The sequence below is a fragment of the Musca domestica genome, unplaced genomic scaffold (genome assembly GCF_030504385.1).
Source record: "Musca domestica strain aabys unplaced genomic scaffold, Musca_domestica.polishedcontigs.V.1.1 19, whole genome shotgun sequence".
Classification (NCBI taxonomy): Eukaryota; Metazoa; Arthropoda; class Insecta; order Diptera; family Muscidae; genus Musca; species Musca domestica.
Window position 1 is genome coordinate 3,050,460 of NW_026712245.1, and position 15,286 is coordinate 3,065,745.

Consider the following 15,286-nt stretch of genomic DNA (forward strand, 5'->3'; position numbering starts at 1 on the left):
TTTTTTATCCTAGATGTTCCTTAAAATCACAGTTGACCACACTGTCCCCGGGATGCTGCTGCCGACAAGTGTGCGTTGGTGTTTACCAAACATCTCTTTATGCTCTCTGTTTTTGTGCGAGCGTAAATAAAATTCACAGACTCCTGTGTATGTGTGTGAGTGAGTGAGTGCGTGAGCGTAAGATTTGAGCACAGCGAAAAAAGGATTTTTGGTCTATCGCTTTGCCATGGCGTTTCAGTTTCAGCATCATTGTTATCTCGTTCGCATCTTCGAATGTGCTGAGGTGTTTCATTTCCTCTACTCTAGACACTTCAGACCAAAAAAACAAAAAAAAAAGAAAAAACATTAAATATTTTTTGCTACAACGTACGGCCAGCAAGAAAGGAAGGAAGCAAACTCGACCAACCAACCAACACACACACACACGTATACAAAAACTTTAAAGGCTCTGTGTATTTGATGTGTTTCATTTTTTCGCTGGACTTTGAAATTGGCAAAATTTCCATTGGAAATAATTTCGGAACTTTTAACTGAAAATTAGAAACGGCCGTGTTTAGACATCAAACGAACGAACGAATAAAACAAATTACTTTATTTTTGTTATACAATAATTTAGAGAAACCCCAAAAAAAGAAAGCAGAAAATTTTACTTAGCAATGTTATATACAGACATTACTATCTAGAAATATTAAGTGTAAAAAAATTGTGAAAAAATAATAATAATTATGAAATATGTTAGTTAATTCATTTTGAAATTTATTGGTGTGATATTTTTATTAGTGAAAAGCAAAAAAAAAAAAAGATAAGAGAAAAATAAATTTTTGGCAATTTTAAGTTTTTGGTCGTCTTGCATAAGTGTGTTGTTCTGGCTTTCGTCAAAGAAAGAAGACAACAACAACAACAGAAAACAGGACACTCACTACTCAGTGGATACCACAAATGCTGACACATACCTACAAGCAGACATACCAGCATGGCATACAACCATACAAAACCAACCATTTATTATGCACATCCTTCGTAATACGGGTATTTTAGTGAAATATAAAGAATGAAATAAAAAAACAACAACAGCAACAACAATAACTACAATAAATTCCAAGTGAACCTATCAAAAAAGAAGAAGAAGCAGAAGAAATGGAAACCAAGGATATTCATAGAGATTAGCTATATTAAAGAAAATACTACTGCACACGCACACACATACATATATACATATGTACGTATATACACATTGAGAACCCCCCCCCCACACACACACATAATCCAAACCCCCCAAGAAAAGCTTTAAGAAATGTACAAAAAAGAACAAAAACAAAAACCCACATAGGAAAAAAATCCACATCATGCATCTGTAGAATGTCAAGACAACAACAACAACAAGAGCCTACCACCAGAAGAATCCTAGACACCATGGCTTCTTTGGCTTCCATGGTTGGTGCTGTTGATTTCTCTGCCATTGCTGCTAATGCCACAATCATGTATCATTGCGGATAAGAAAAAGGCTTTTTTTAAAAAAAGAAAGGACGAACCCATAACAATTTTAAGCATCCGATTTTTACCTCACTCTCTCTGTGAAATCAACTTCAATAGGGCAAATAATAATGAAGCAGATCAGTTTCCCTTGGCTGGGGTAATTCATTGCATCTACGAGTGGCAGTGCATGTGGGCTTGTCACACTTCCATAGCGAGAGTGTGTGTGTGAGAGTGTCGTCGTCATACATCCTCCTCTAACTGATTATCAACATCATTGCTGTCGTCATTGTTGAAGCTGCAACGGCAGTAGCTCCTTGTAAATACAAAGCAATGCAATTGGAGCAAAACAGCAAAGGACTATCTTAACTCAAAAAAAAAAAAAAAAAAAAAAATAGAAGCACACTTAGAACCCAGAGTTATTAATAACCAACATCTTGGCTGGACCGCAAAGCCACAACCTAACGCAGGTATCTTCTACTACTCCAACAACAACAACAGCCGCAGCCGCCGCACTGTTGGTATTATCATCAACTCTAATAACATTAAAATAAAAATAATAAAAATATTTTGTAAGCAACAAAGGCAAAAATCATTGGAGCGTATTTTCTTCTTCTACAACGACGACCACGACGTTAGCAGACAACCTTAACAAACCCACACACAACGTCAACGCGAACCGATAGACATACTCTCCCTCCCACACACAAGCACACAAACACCCACCCGCCAGCCAGTCAAAGAGACACCCAAGTCAAAGGAAACTCAAACCAAAGGGAACACCAACCAGCATCCTTCTTGGATTACATTTTCCAGCCCAACAGCCGCACCAACACTAAGATGAGTGTGGCGATGCGTATGAATAACGGTGAGTAGTAAAAAAGTACGTATACTTCATGGTGTACATATGTTTACAATTCTTTTTGGGGTTTTTCTTTTGTTTTTTTTTTTTAAGGGGGGAGATTCAAACCTATTTTTGGAGTTTTCGTTAAAGGAGTTTAGGAAAAAGGTTTGGCAAAAAAAAAAAAAAAAAACGAAAAAATGAAGTGGGGAGGGCAACATGTGAAAGTATTTTTATAATAAATAGTTCGACCGGGTCATGTGACAACTTAAAACCTATAAAATTTGGAAATATCGTAGCAAACAATCTCGCACAAAGTAAAACTGATCAGGATCTGAAAGATACCATAAATTGGGGGAGACAATTATATGCGGGAAATTCAAAAGTATGAATCTAAAAAGATATCTTCTTCCCATTAAGATTTCTAAATATAATATTACAGCCACTGCAAATGGCAAACTTGATGTGAGGAATTGAAGAAGTAAAAATTAGTTGTTACTCCTTTGTAAGGTGCATTTTCATTCCGTCTATATTTCTTATTTTATGTCAATTATTCAAAATTGGAATTTTATTAATTTTGACCAATTTATGATGACACGGTACCTCTCTTGTGCTAATGCAGTGAAAGTGGAAAAGTTATATATGGTAGCTAAATTTTAATAAAATTGAAAGGAAGTATTTTTACCCTGTACCATTTTATAGTAGTGGCCAAGATATTTATAACGACTATCTAGACTCCATCTAGCTATGTTTGTCCCTCCGTATTCCTATGACAATTCGTTTCCACGTTACAGTTTGCAATTTTTAGGACATTTTGCATAGTATAAGGGCTGGGACTTATATTGCCTCAATAAATTAACAGCGCAAAATTCTACATGGAATTGTGGTAGACTGTATTTTGACCAAAGATAAAAGAGAAAATACATTAAGTCTTTCAACGGGAAAATTAGTTGTTAAATTAAATTTATTTTATTTAGTTTCCATAAAATAAACAATATACTCAAAAATTGATTATTAAACAATGAAATTAGTTTTCTGGACAATATTGGTTCCAGACCCATTAGGAGCTCTGTTCCAGAACCAGCAAGAATCTACTAGTTTTGCAATTTTTTCGATATCATAAGCAAAGGTTATAGCTCGGCAGAACCGATCATTTGATATCCCACAACACTAATATTTGTAAATTGTCTGCAGATCTGAAATCCTTTTTACTTGAATGAAGATTCAATGTCAAGATCAAAGGTACACCTCCCATGTATATGTGATTTTGTTAACTTTGGCATTTTTTCACAGAATTGCGGTACATTTCACCAGCTAAATATTATCCAATGACGTTCCAAAATACTAGGCTTCAGCTGAACTCTAACCCTATAACAAATTCCATGTCTATTGATCCTGAGATGATTGTTGCTTCATTTTAAACCCAAAATATTTTGCTAATATCTTCAAAAACAATTGGCTTTAATTCTGACCCTAATCCTATCCCCATGCATAATTTCGTGAGGATTAATAGAAAACCCCGAACACATAGTGTTGTTGGGTGAAAAATATACAGTTCAATATTGTAAGCCAAATTGAAAAAATCTCATGATATGATTGTATATATTTTGTTATCTATGCGATATCTTTGGATATCAGCATAAATGTAATGGTCAGAAGTAATCTTTCCGTGTATTTATGATTTAGATACGATGGGATATCCTGCAGCACTATAATTTTCTGTAAAGATTCTGTAGCTTTGAGACCCTTTCGACTAAAAGATCATGCTAAATATGAGCTTTGGCTATTAGAGGGTTACAAATAATTTAATAAATTTATATATTAAGGACATTGTCACAAGGAAATACCAAATTCCGTGGCAACTGTCGTATGTTTACGCCCTCTGTCGTGCCTATAGGATTTCGAAAAAAAAAAAAACATTTCAGAATTTAGATTCATGTGTATATACAGCTATATCTCCGATTACAGACTAGACAATTCTACGAAATCAGTATCAACATAAAGATCAGATGTGCCTTTTGTTCGAACTAGTGATTGTTTCGGAAAGTGCAATCCAGAATGGTTAGCTTTCACAATGTCCTAAAATAAAACCCCAAGCAAAATTATTCTTCCATCAGTCTATAAGTTTTACCAACTTGAGATCTGGTATGTTAATGTAATAGACATGACCCCCCTTTGCTGGTACCTTCCCCACAAAGGATCAACGTTTTGAATACACAATACGCATCGGACTACCAATATTTCTACACACACAAAAACTGGTATGAAAATGGCTTATAGGGGATCACCCTTTGTACCTCCCTCTCAGAAGGTGAAAAATAATTTTAATTATAACTCTCATAATATCGACCTCATAACAACATTTAATATTCAAACTTTTATCGGCATTTCTAAAAGTTGTAGATCTCTTGGAATATATCACTTGCAGGTACACTCATCCTGGCATCTCAACCATAAGGCTACAAAGCCTGTATAACACTTAATACGGCCGAAACGTATCTCATCCAAACAACATTTTTAGACCCTAAGTCTTATAGGACCAAAAATCCGTGTCAGGGAAGTTTGAGTCGATCTAGGGGTTTCCGTCCGGTCGTCTGCCTGGCTAGCTGGTACGCTCGATAACTTCAAAACTTGCAACATCGTAATATTAACCTAAGATCGCGTTTGGAGTTGGGTCGGTCCACTCCTTCTGGTACCTCCCCCACAAAAATTCAACTTTTTCAAAAGAAATTATTTAACTTATAGAACAAGAAAGGATGGCCCAATTTTGTTCAAACTTTGTTCAATGAAAATGGACAATATCGACCCACTCCATGAAGTACCTACCCACAAAACGACACCCCCCCCCCCCCCCAAAAAAAAAAAAAAAAAAAAACAAAATTTTGTGTAATTACATCTCGATAAAATGCGAAACAAGCATTTGATTTCTTCAAAACTTCACGCATTCCCATATTTTTTCACGCATTTCCATTTTTCCAACCCCCTCCCGATTTGCAATTTACATAACTTGCGATAGAAGACAACGATTCTTCAAACTTGGAATGTGCTAATATTTTTCTCAAACAGAGATCTGAATTAAATATAGAATTTATCGGGCAACTCCCTCTGGCACCTCCACCAAAAAAATCCAACATTTTCATTATCAATTATTCGCATTCCGATTTTCATTAAACTTTGTACATACCAATATTTTTATCTGCATTAGATGAAGTGGGATACTTTGATCTGCTATATATGGTAGCTTACGCAGATTTCAAAATTTTACGAAAAATATTACATATTTTATAAAATGTTTAGGAATTAGTCGATATAGTTCAAATCTGAAACGTTGTAATATTTATATCAGGTCAGATACAAAATGGATAATATTGGCCTACTTCGTGGGAACCTTCTTCAAAAAGGCTCTACATTTTACATAATCGTAACGGATGCATACATATTTAAATATATTTAACTAAGCAGACAATAACTGAGGTTATACTACGATCGGAAAATTCGACTTTTACTTTTTAACTTGTTTTGATATATATTGAGAATAGAGATTTCTTTGGAGATTTATAGCGTAATAAGATGAGGAATATTTTTTTTACTGACGTCATTCCTCTAAAACTATGCTTTGTAGGTGATTTTAAGAATCTAACCCCGAAATGTGATTTTAATACGTTTCTGGCGTTTAGGTACAACTTAGACTTTTGACGTCTTCTAGGACCTATAGTAGAATTTTATGGCACATAGTATTGTGGAATATTTTGACTTTGCTACGATGAAAAAGGGTCTAAAAATACCCTTTTGGTGAGTCACTTGAAGGTTAAAAGTGTTAAACGAAAATAATCCTCGTGGTTTTATCTGCAATATTACACAAGAAAGTATATATGTAAAATCATCAAACTCCAAGTCTTAAGCCGACAACTACAAAAAAAAAAAAAAAAAAAAAAAAAAATTAAAAAAAAATAATAACATTTTGTTGCTTAAATGACTGCTGTACACCATCACGTGTTAAATAAATTGAAACCTACTCCTGTAGCAAATAATGGCGTCGAACACAATTAAAGCGACGAAATATGTTTGAAAATTGAGCCATAACATACCGACATTGTCTGCAACAAATGTCATTTATTTGAAATCGGTATATTAGTGTGTATGTATGTATGTTTATGTGAACGAACATGTCTGCCCTGTACCAAAATTAAATTATTTAAAAGAATGGCAGTGTCAAATTACCCACCCCGCCCCACCAGTTGACACATTTGTACATACAACTCCAATTCGTTTATTTGGCACACACGCGACAACTCTTCATGCCGTGGCAGAAACTCCATCAAAGAGCATGCATGAATACATGAGCTTGTAACCAACAGGACCAACCCGATGGTGATAAGTGTATGTTAATGTTAATGCTTGGCGTTAAGTAGAGTGGCAAACAGAAGAAGATCGCACACACACTTACACACACTTACACACACATGAATACCCAACAGCCAAGCAGTGGAAAGGAAACCCATTTGTAGTGTTACGTTTCCTGTTCCCCATTTCAAACTCGACTCCAGATTCTCCTTCTTCTCCTTGTGCCTCTCATTCGCACCACAAATACGTTGACATTTTCGACATCCATGCCATGCCTTTAACATGGACTTGGCTGGCGATAGATGTCTCCTGTTTTTTTTTTTTTGCACTACGTCTGTCTGTCTGTTTGTTTGTTGCTTCTCATGTTGCGGTTGCCTTTTTCGTCTTCGTCTTGTGTGCCGATGTTGATGCTGCTCTCTTTGCTGTTGTTGTTGTTGCTGTTTTTATAATCATTGCTTTTATTTCCATTGTTCCCTCGCTTTATTTCCATTCACTTACATGTAATTTCTTCTCTTGTTGTATTCTTCTTTATTGTTTCCTCCACTTCCACTTGCAGCCAGTGCCGCCGTCCCCATCGCCCTTACAGCCCCTCCCCCCCACACCATCACTGCCGACGACATATGCCACGGAATTTTAAGTAATTGTAAATAATTGCACAGCACTGACACACTTTGCCACACATACACACACTCACAACATAACATACCGTCACGACGTCGATAAAGACGACAGGACGACACTCTCTCCCTCGTTTACCAACACGTAGCCAACGACAGCAGCAATGCCAACAACAACAAGTGCAAACAAGGAATCTGGTTTTGTGTACAACATTGATGGCTGATGTTGTGTCTGTGTATATTTATTGGCAAGTGTGTGCGCCCATGAATATGAATGGGAGTCGATAACCCAGCAAACAATTTGGAATATGAGAACCAGAAAAAATCTTTGATCCTACGACAAATATTCCTAAAAAATACATTTAAGTCCCTAAACGTTCAAAAAATTAGTAAAAACAAGCCAGGTGTAAACATCGAAAGTCCTCTAAAATATTGCTAAAAAATCAATTTTATTAGTCTGATGATCCTTGAAAAATATAAATAACTGAATAACCCAGACGAGAAGGTTGAAGTTCGAATATTAAAAATTTTCATGAGGGCCAGTCTTGGTGCATAAGTGTGTGCTAAGACTTGGAAATTCGTACTAAAAGGGTACGAAAAGTACTTAAAATAACTAAAAATTGAACACTTTGTATTCAAAAAATGCAATGAGCTAGAAATTTGGAATGAGAGTCACTAATGGGGTGCAGGATAGATGAACCAAAGGGCTTTTGGATTCAACAATAAAATGGATTTTTAAGGGCCATCAGACCAATAAACGTTGATTTTTAACGAATATTTTCTCAAGACCAATAAATTGGGAGTTTTAAGAAAATATTTTTTTTTTTTGGAAATTCGAACTTCAAGGTTACGAAAGTTCAAAAATGGTACTTAACTTCTGAAATGGTATCATTTAGAATTAGGGAACGGATAAAGCGTAAAACTTGAAATTTGGTATGACATTCAAGATTGGAAATTAAGTTTGATATATGAAGGCGATTTTGGCGAACTGTACTAAAGGGTACTAAATTTGGAACATTTTGGTGTGATTAAGTAGGAATTTTGAAATTTTGTATTAAGGTCCCAGTTGATGGCAGATTTGTGATAAAGAGGTGGTTTTACAAATCTCTATGACAAAAGCATGAAAAGTACTAAATAGTACTTTATGAAATTCGGAATGAGAGTTACCAATTGAGTGCCGGACATATGATAGAAAGAATTTTTGGAAATTCGAACTTTTAAGTTACGAAAAGTTCTAAAACGGTTTAAATAACACCATTCGATATATGGATTGAGGTAAACATTTGTAATTTGTTATAAGAATCAAGATTAGAAAGACAGGTTGATATATGAAGGTAGTTTTGGAAAAGTGGACTAAGTGTAAAAACTGTACTAAATGGTACTAAATGTAGAACAGTTTGGTTTGCGGTAAACGCAAGAAGGTGAAACTTTAAAATTTTGTTTTGCGGTCCCTGTTGATGGTTAGTTTGCGATGAAGAGGTGGTTTGGAAAATGTATACTACAAGTGTACGAAAAGTTCTAAATAGTACAAAATTTAGTTTAGTACAATTCCGTATTGGGCGAACTGATAATATTTGCAGATTGAATTTTTGTATTAATGCCGTTGTTGATGTGTAGCCTGGACATATGGAGATGGTTTTGGAAATGTGTACTAAGTGTGCGAACTGTACCAATTAGCACTAAATTTGGAGCAGTTTGGGGTGGGGTGAACGGATGGAATCGGAATTTTGAAATTTTGTATTAGCATGCTTCTCGATAGTAGGTTTGTGATAAAGAGGTGGTTTTACAAATGTGTACGACAAGTGTGCAAAAAGTACTGAATGGTACTATATTTAGTACAATTTGGTATTGGGTGAACTGAAAGTGCTTGCAATTTTCAATTTTGTATTAATGTCGTTTTTGGTGTGTAGCCTGGACATAAGGAGGTGGTTTTAAAAATGTGTACTATAATTGTACAAAAAGTACTAAATTGTACAATATTTGGTATTGGGTGAAGAGATATAGATACATTTTTGAAATGTGATATTTAGAGAACTGATGGTATTTATGTTTGAGATTTGGAAATGCTTCCTATATTTGTACGAAAAGTACTAAATGGTACCAAATTTGGTATTCGGTAATGGTATGGGGATCGAATCCTCAAATTACATTTTGAGGTCTCTGTTGGTGTCAATGGTTGAGAGAGGTAGCTGGTTTTGGATATTCGTTCTAAAATTGTAAAGTAAAATTAAAGAGCTGAAATCCTGACATTTGATATGGATAGTGGTTTTGGGACTGTGTACTACAATTGCAGGAAGAGTACTAAACAGTACGAAATTTGGTATTGGGTGAAGGAATAGGGCTGGAATCCACATATTTGGTATATATGTAATTGCAGATGTGTGTGGTTGAGGTTGGGAAGTGGTTTTGGAAAAAAATTACTATAATTGTTCGAAAAGTTCTATGAGGTACTAAATTTGCTATTATATAAGGAAAAGAGCTAAAACCGTACAATGTTATATTGCGGGTTGACAAATAAAAACTAAAACTATAAGAAAAGTACTAAATGTAAATTAATTTGATATTGAGTGAATTTATAGAACTGGAATCCTGAAATTTGATACTGAGATCTCTGTTGGTATCCAGGTTTATTGGTATCTTGTTCCTTGAAAAATAATTTGTAAGAAATCCACACTTATAACCTGGAAGCTCCTTGAAAAATATTCTTTAAAATATCCAGGCTCAACAGGTCCTTGAAAAAATCTGATTTAAAAAATTAATATTTGCTACTCAATCGGTCCTTGAAAAAATATTCTTTTAAAAATCCACAATCATTGGTCTCTTGGTCCTTGAAAATATTCTTTTAAAAATCCACGTTTATTGGTCTCCTGGTCTTTGAAAAATATTCTTTTAAAAATCCACGTTTATTGGTCTCTTGGGCCTTGAAAATATTCATTAAAAAACCACGATTATTGGTCTCTTTGGGCCTTGAAAATATTCATTAAAAAACCACGATTATTGGTCTCTTGGTCCTTGAAAATATTCAATAAAAAATTCACGTTTATTGGTCTCTTGGTCCTTGAAAATATTCAATAAAAAATTCACGTTTATTGGTCTCTTGGTCCTTGAAAAAATATTCTTTTAAAAATCCACGTTTATTGTTGGGGTGGTCCTTGAAAAAATATTCTTTTAAAAATCCACGTTTATTGGTCTCTTGAGCCTTAAAAATATTCATTAAAATATCCACGATTATTGGTCCCTTGGTCCTTGAAAAAATGTTCTTTTAAAAATCCACGTTTATTGGTCTCTTGGGCCTTGAAAATATTCATTAAAAAACCACGATTATTGGTCTCTTGGTCCTTGAAAATATTCAATAAAAAATTCACGTTTATTGGCCTCTTGGTCCTTGAAAAAATATTCTTTTAAAAATCCACGTTTATTGTTGGGGTGGTCCTTGAAAAAATATTCTTAAAAAAATCCACGTTTAGTGGTCTGATGGTCCTTGAAAAAATATTCTTTTAAAAAACCATTTTTATTGGTCTGATGGTCCTTGAAAAAATATTCTTTTAAAAATCCACGTTTAGTGGTCTGATGGTCCTTGAAAAAATATTCTTTTAAAAAACCATTCTAATTGGTCTGATGGTCCTTGAAAAAATATTCTCTAAAAAATCCACGTTTATTGATGGTCCTTTTCAAAAATATTCTTTAAAAAATCCAGGTTTCTGTTGGTCCTTTTCAAAAATATTGTCTAAAAAATCCAGGTTTCTGTTGGTCCTTTTCAAAAATATTCTCTAAAAAATCCACGTTTATTGATGGTCCTTTTCAAAAATATTCTTTAAAAAATCCAGGTTTCTGTTGGTCCTTTTCAAAAATATTCTCTAAAAAATCCACGTTTATTGATGGTCCTTTTCAAAAATATTCTCTAAAAAATCCACGTTTATTGATGGTCCTTTTCAAAAATATTCTTTAAAAAATCCACGTTTATTGATGGTCCTTTTCAAAAATATTCTTTAAAAAATCCACGTTTCTGTTGGTCCTTTTCAAAAATATTCTTTAAAAAATCTACGTTTATTGATGGTCCTTTTCAAAAATATTTTTTAAAAAATCCACGTTTATTGATGGTCCTTTTCAAAAATATTTTTTAAAAAATCCACGTTTATTGATGGTCCTTTTCAAAAATATTTTTTAAAAAATCCACGTTTATTGATGGTCCTTTTCAAAAATATTTTTTAAAAAATCCACGTTTATTGATGGTCCTTTTCAAAAATATTCTTTAAAAAATCCACGTTTCTGTTGGTCCTTTTCAAAAATATTCTTTTAAAAAATCCAATTTTCTGTCGGTCCTTGAAAAAATATTTTTTAAAAAATCCACGTTTATTGATGGTCCTTTTCAAAAATATTTTTTAAAAAATCCACGTTTCTGTTGGTCCTTTTCAAAAATATGCTTTAAAAAATCCACGTTTCTGTTGGTCCTTTTCAAAAATATTATTTAAAAAATCCACGTTTCTGTTGGTCCTTTTCAAAAATATTCTTTAAAAAATCCATGTTTCTGTTGATCCTTTTAAAAAATCTACGTTTCTGTTGGTCCTTTTCAAAAATATTCTTTAAATAAGAAATTTACGTTTCTGTTGGTCCTTTTCAAAAATATTTTTTAAAAAAATCCACGTTTATTGATGGTCCTTTTCTAAAATATTCCTTAAAAAATCCTCGTTTATTTGGATCCTTTTCAAAAATATTCTTTAAAAAATCCACGTTTCTGTTGGTCCTTTTCAAAGATATTCTTTAAAAAATCCACGTTTCTGTTGGTCCTTTTCAAAAATAATTATTAAAAAATCCACGTTTCTGTTGGTCCTTTTCAAAAATATTCTTTAAAAAATTCACGTTTGTTTTGACCCTTTTCAAAAATATTCCTTAAAAAATCCACGTTTGTTTTGGTCCTTTTCAAAAATATTCTTTTAAAAATCCACGTTTCTATTGGTCGTTGAAAAAATATTCTTTAAAAAATCCACGTTTCTTTTGGTCGTTGAAAAAATATTCTTTAAAAAATCCACGTTTCTGTTGGTCGTTGAAAAAATATTCTTTAAAAAATCCACGTTTATTGGTCTTACCCTCCTTAAGAAAATATCCTTTAAAATTAGCATTTTTCCACTTTTTTCACTTTATTTTTGTTTATTTATTTTTTTTTTTTTTGAATTAAAAAAATGCTGACTCTTTCTAATTTGTTGCCCAGTAACTTCCTCTTAAAATATTATTCTTGCAATTGGCCAAAAGTGTCCCTCCGGCTTAATAGAGGTACAAATATTTATAGATGACTTTATTATCATCTCCGGCAAAGTTTTGCTAAACTTTTCTTGATCCCACTTAAGTGAGATTATTACTGTCCCATCCCCCACCACAAAAAAAACCCTTTTGGGGAAATTCTCTCTAGCTGCCTATGTAGGTATGTGTGTGCCCATTTGGAAACTTCCTTGACATTCCAAAAGGGCTTTTTCATAATTTATGGGTTCTTTAAATACAAAATACCATAAATTCTTGAATAATTTTCATACTTAGAAGCCAAAGCGTTCTTGAGCTCCTAACTTATGTTCGCTCCGCCCTCTGTCGCCCTCTTTAGTTGAAATCCTTCTTCCAATTGCTTTATAATTGGTCTATTCATATTTACAGCAGCATTTCCTCTATTGTCAAAACATTTAATATGAATTTCAAAGTTTTCGAAATGTGAGGGAATGTGTGTGTATGTGTGCGTGTCACGTTGTGTGTGCGAGAGTGTATGTGTGTGTTTATTTGGGTCCTTCTAAAATATTGTCAACACCAAAAATTCAAAAAGTAAAATGACGACACAGCAAAAAGACCGACAACAGCAGCAGCATCACCATCAACCAGCATTACCAGGAAAATCTTTTACGCCAGCCAGTCAGCCAGCAACCAGCTGTACCAGTTTCTATTCCGACTTACCAACATACATACGTTGGTGTGTATGTATGTCTCTCAAAGTGCCAACTATATGCCTTCGAAAGAGCTTAATTTTGTTTAATATTGAAATTAAAATGGTTGCCTCACTGCACGTTTGCCACGACGGCCTGCCCCACTCCTGCATACCTCCCTGCCTACTTGACTGTGACAAAAAGTCACCTAAACCAGAAACGTTGACAGTTTTTTATTGCTGCTGCCGTTGAAATTATATTCACTTTCATTTGTCTTTTTTTGGGCCGCCTCAGTTGGCGGCGAACGAAACGGAAGACTTACAGTTCTTTGGGTTAGAGAGAACTCAATAAATTCTCCATTTCCATGTTCATATCCTTTTCAGACAGACAAACATAAAAACCGACCGACCGAAATACTGACAAACAGCAAGTCAGTGTTTAAACTGAAAATGCAAAAGGCTTCTTCACTTTCATGGCAAAGGTTTAGAATTACATAACGCCAAAGGATGTCAGCGGAGGCTTTCATTGAAAAGAACGACAACAACGACGATGTCGTCGTCGGTGACGGTGACGATGACACAAACATTGAAAATCAGGTTATTTTTGACATTTGTTTATTTGGATTTTGAATATGTGTGATGCCACATTTGGCATTTGGAGGACAAGGAACACTGTGGAGGGGGGTTTTTAGTGGCAGCAATTTGAATTTAATTAGAGACACTTAAGGAGGTGCAAAAATATATGCAGGATGTGTTTCAATGCATGTTTTTGGAAATATTTTTCAATCAAAGGCTAACTGCAATTAGAGGTTATGTCTCATGTAAAACGAAACTAGTTTAAGCCGTTTAGTAGTAGCCGTTTCAGTTGGAGAACATTGAAGCATTTGGATTTATCCTGTTTACTGGAAAAATAATTACAAGGTAGTTACCGAATAACTGAAATTTTGCCGAATCCAAAAAAAGATTGATGTGTGCCCGATCGAGGTATCAATACGTGTAAATTCTGAATATTTTTGACAGATAGATTTTTACAAGCCACGAACCCAAAATACAAAATTGTAGTCCGTTCATGTAAGGAAAGTGACTAGGACTTTCAAAATGCCAATAAGAGAATAAAATCCTTCTATAGGTGGCCTTTGCAAAACTTGGCGACTTAGAGATGTACTTCAAGGACGTTCAAGAAACCCAAAATATGAGCTTATGTTTAAAAAAAAAAACGTGAAAAAATCTGGCTTTCCAGCAATTTTATTAAAGTAGAGCTAACAAGTAAAAAAGCAGCTAAGTTTGGTCGGGCTTCCACCATTCGAAAAGAATTTGAAAAATTAAAAAAAAATAGTCGAAAAATTCTGCTCAAATAAAAAAATCTGTCATAGGCTGTAGTAACGATTCCGAACTTCGAATACGAAATTTGAAAAAAAAAAAAAACGGTGAATAATGTCGCAAATATCATCAAAATACCGAATAAAGGAAGGTACTGTTGTATAGGGGCTACACTAAGACACGAACCTGCACAGACAATTTTCCGTAGGTTGTAGTACCCATTACGAACTTCAAATACGAAATTTAACGCAATTCCGATTAATAATGTCACGAAAATCCTGGAAATACCAATATCTCAGGGTAGCGTTATATGGGAGCTAGACTAAAACGTAGGCTTATATAGAAAATTCTTTCAAGGCATAAGGTACTCCGAGAGAACTCCTTGTGTGGATTTTCAGATTATTCCAATGAAAAATGTGGCTAAAATCATCAAAGATCCGAATATCGGGGAGCTTCATTGTATGGGGACTATACGATATCGTGAACCTATATAGAAAATTCTCTTTCAAGAGGAAAAGTACTCAAAGAGAACTCCTTGTGTAGAATTTCAGACTATTCCATTAAAAAATGTGACTAAAATCATCAAAATACCGAATAACGGGAGGTACAGTTATGTGGGGGGAAATATAATATCGTGGACCTATGTAGACATTTCCTGTTCAGGGGGATAAGTACTCAGAAGGAACTCCTTCTGTGGATTTTCAGAATATTCCATTGAAAAATGTGGCTAAAATCATCAAAATACCCAATATATCGGATATCGTGGATTTATATAAGCAGTTCACTTTC

At 34.2% G+C, this 15,286-nt stretch overlaps 1 protein-coding gene across 1 annotated transcript in view; it reads left to right on the plus strand.

Moving 5' to 3' along the window:
• Positions 1–262: 262 nt before the first annotated feature.
• LOC101894127 (uncharacterized) overlaps positions 263–15,286 on the plus strand; it is a 42,457-nt gene continuing 27,433 nt past the window's right edge. The window contains 1 exon segment of the mRNA XM_059121137.1: positions 263–2,341. Within this exon segment, the coding sequence (XP_058977120.1) occupies positions 2,314–2,341 (28 nt within the window). The 5' untranslated portion in view covers positions 263–2,313.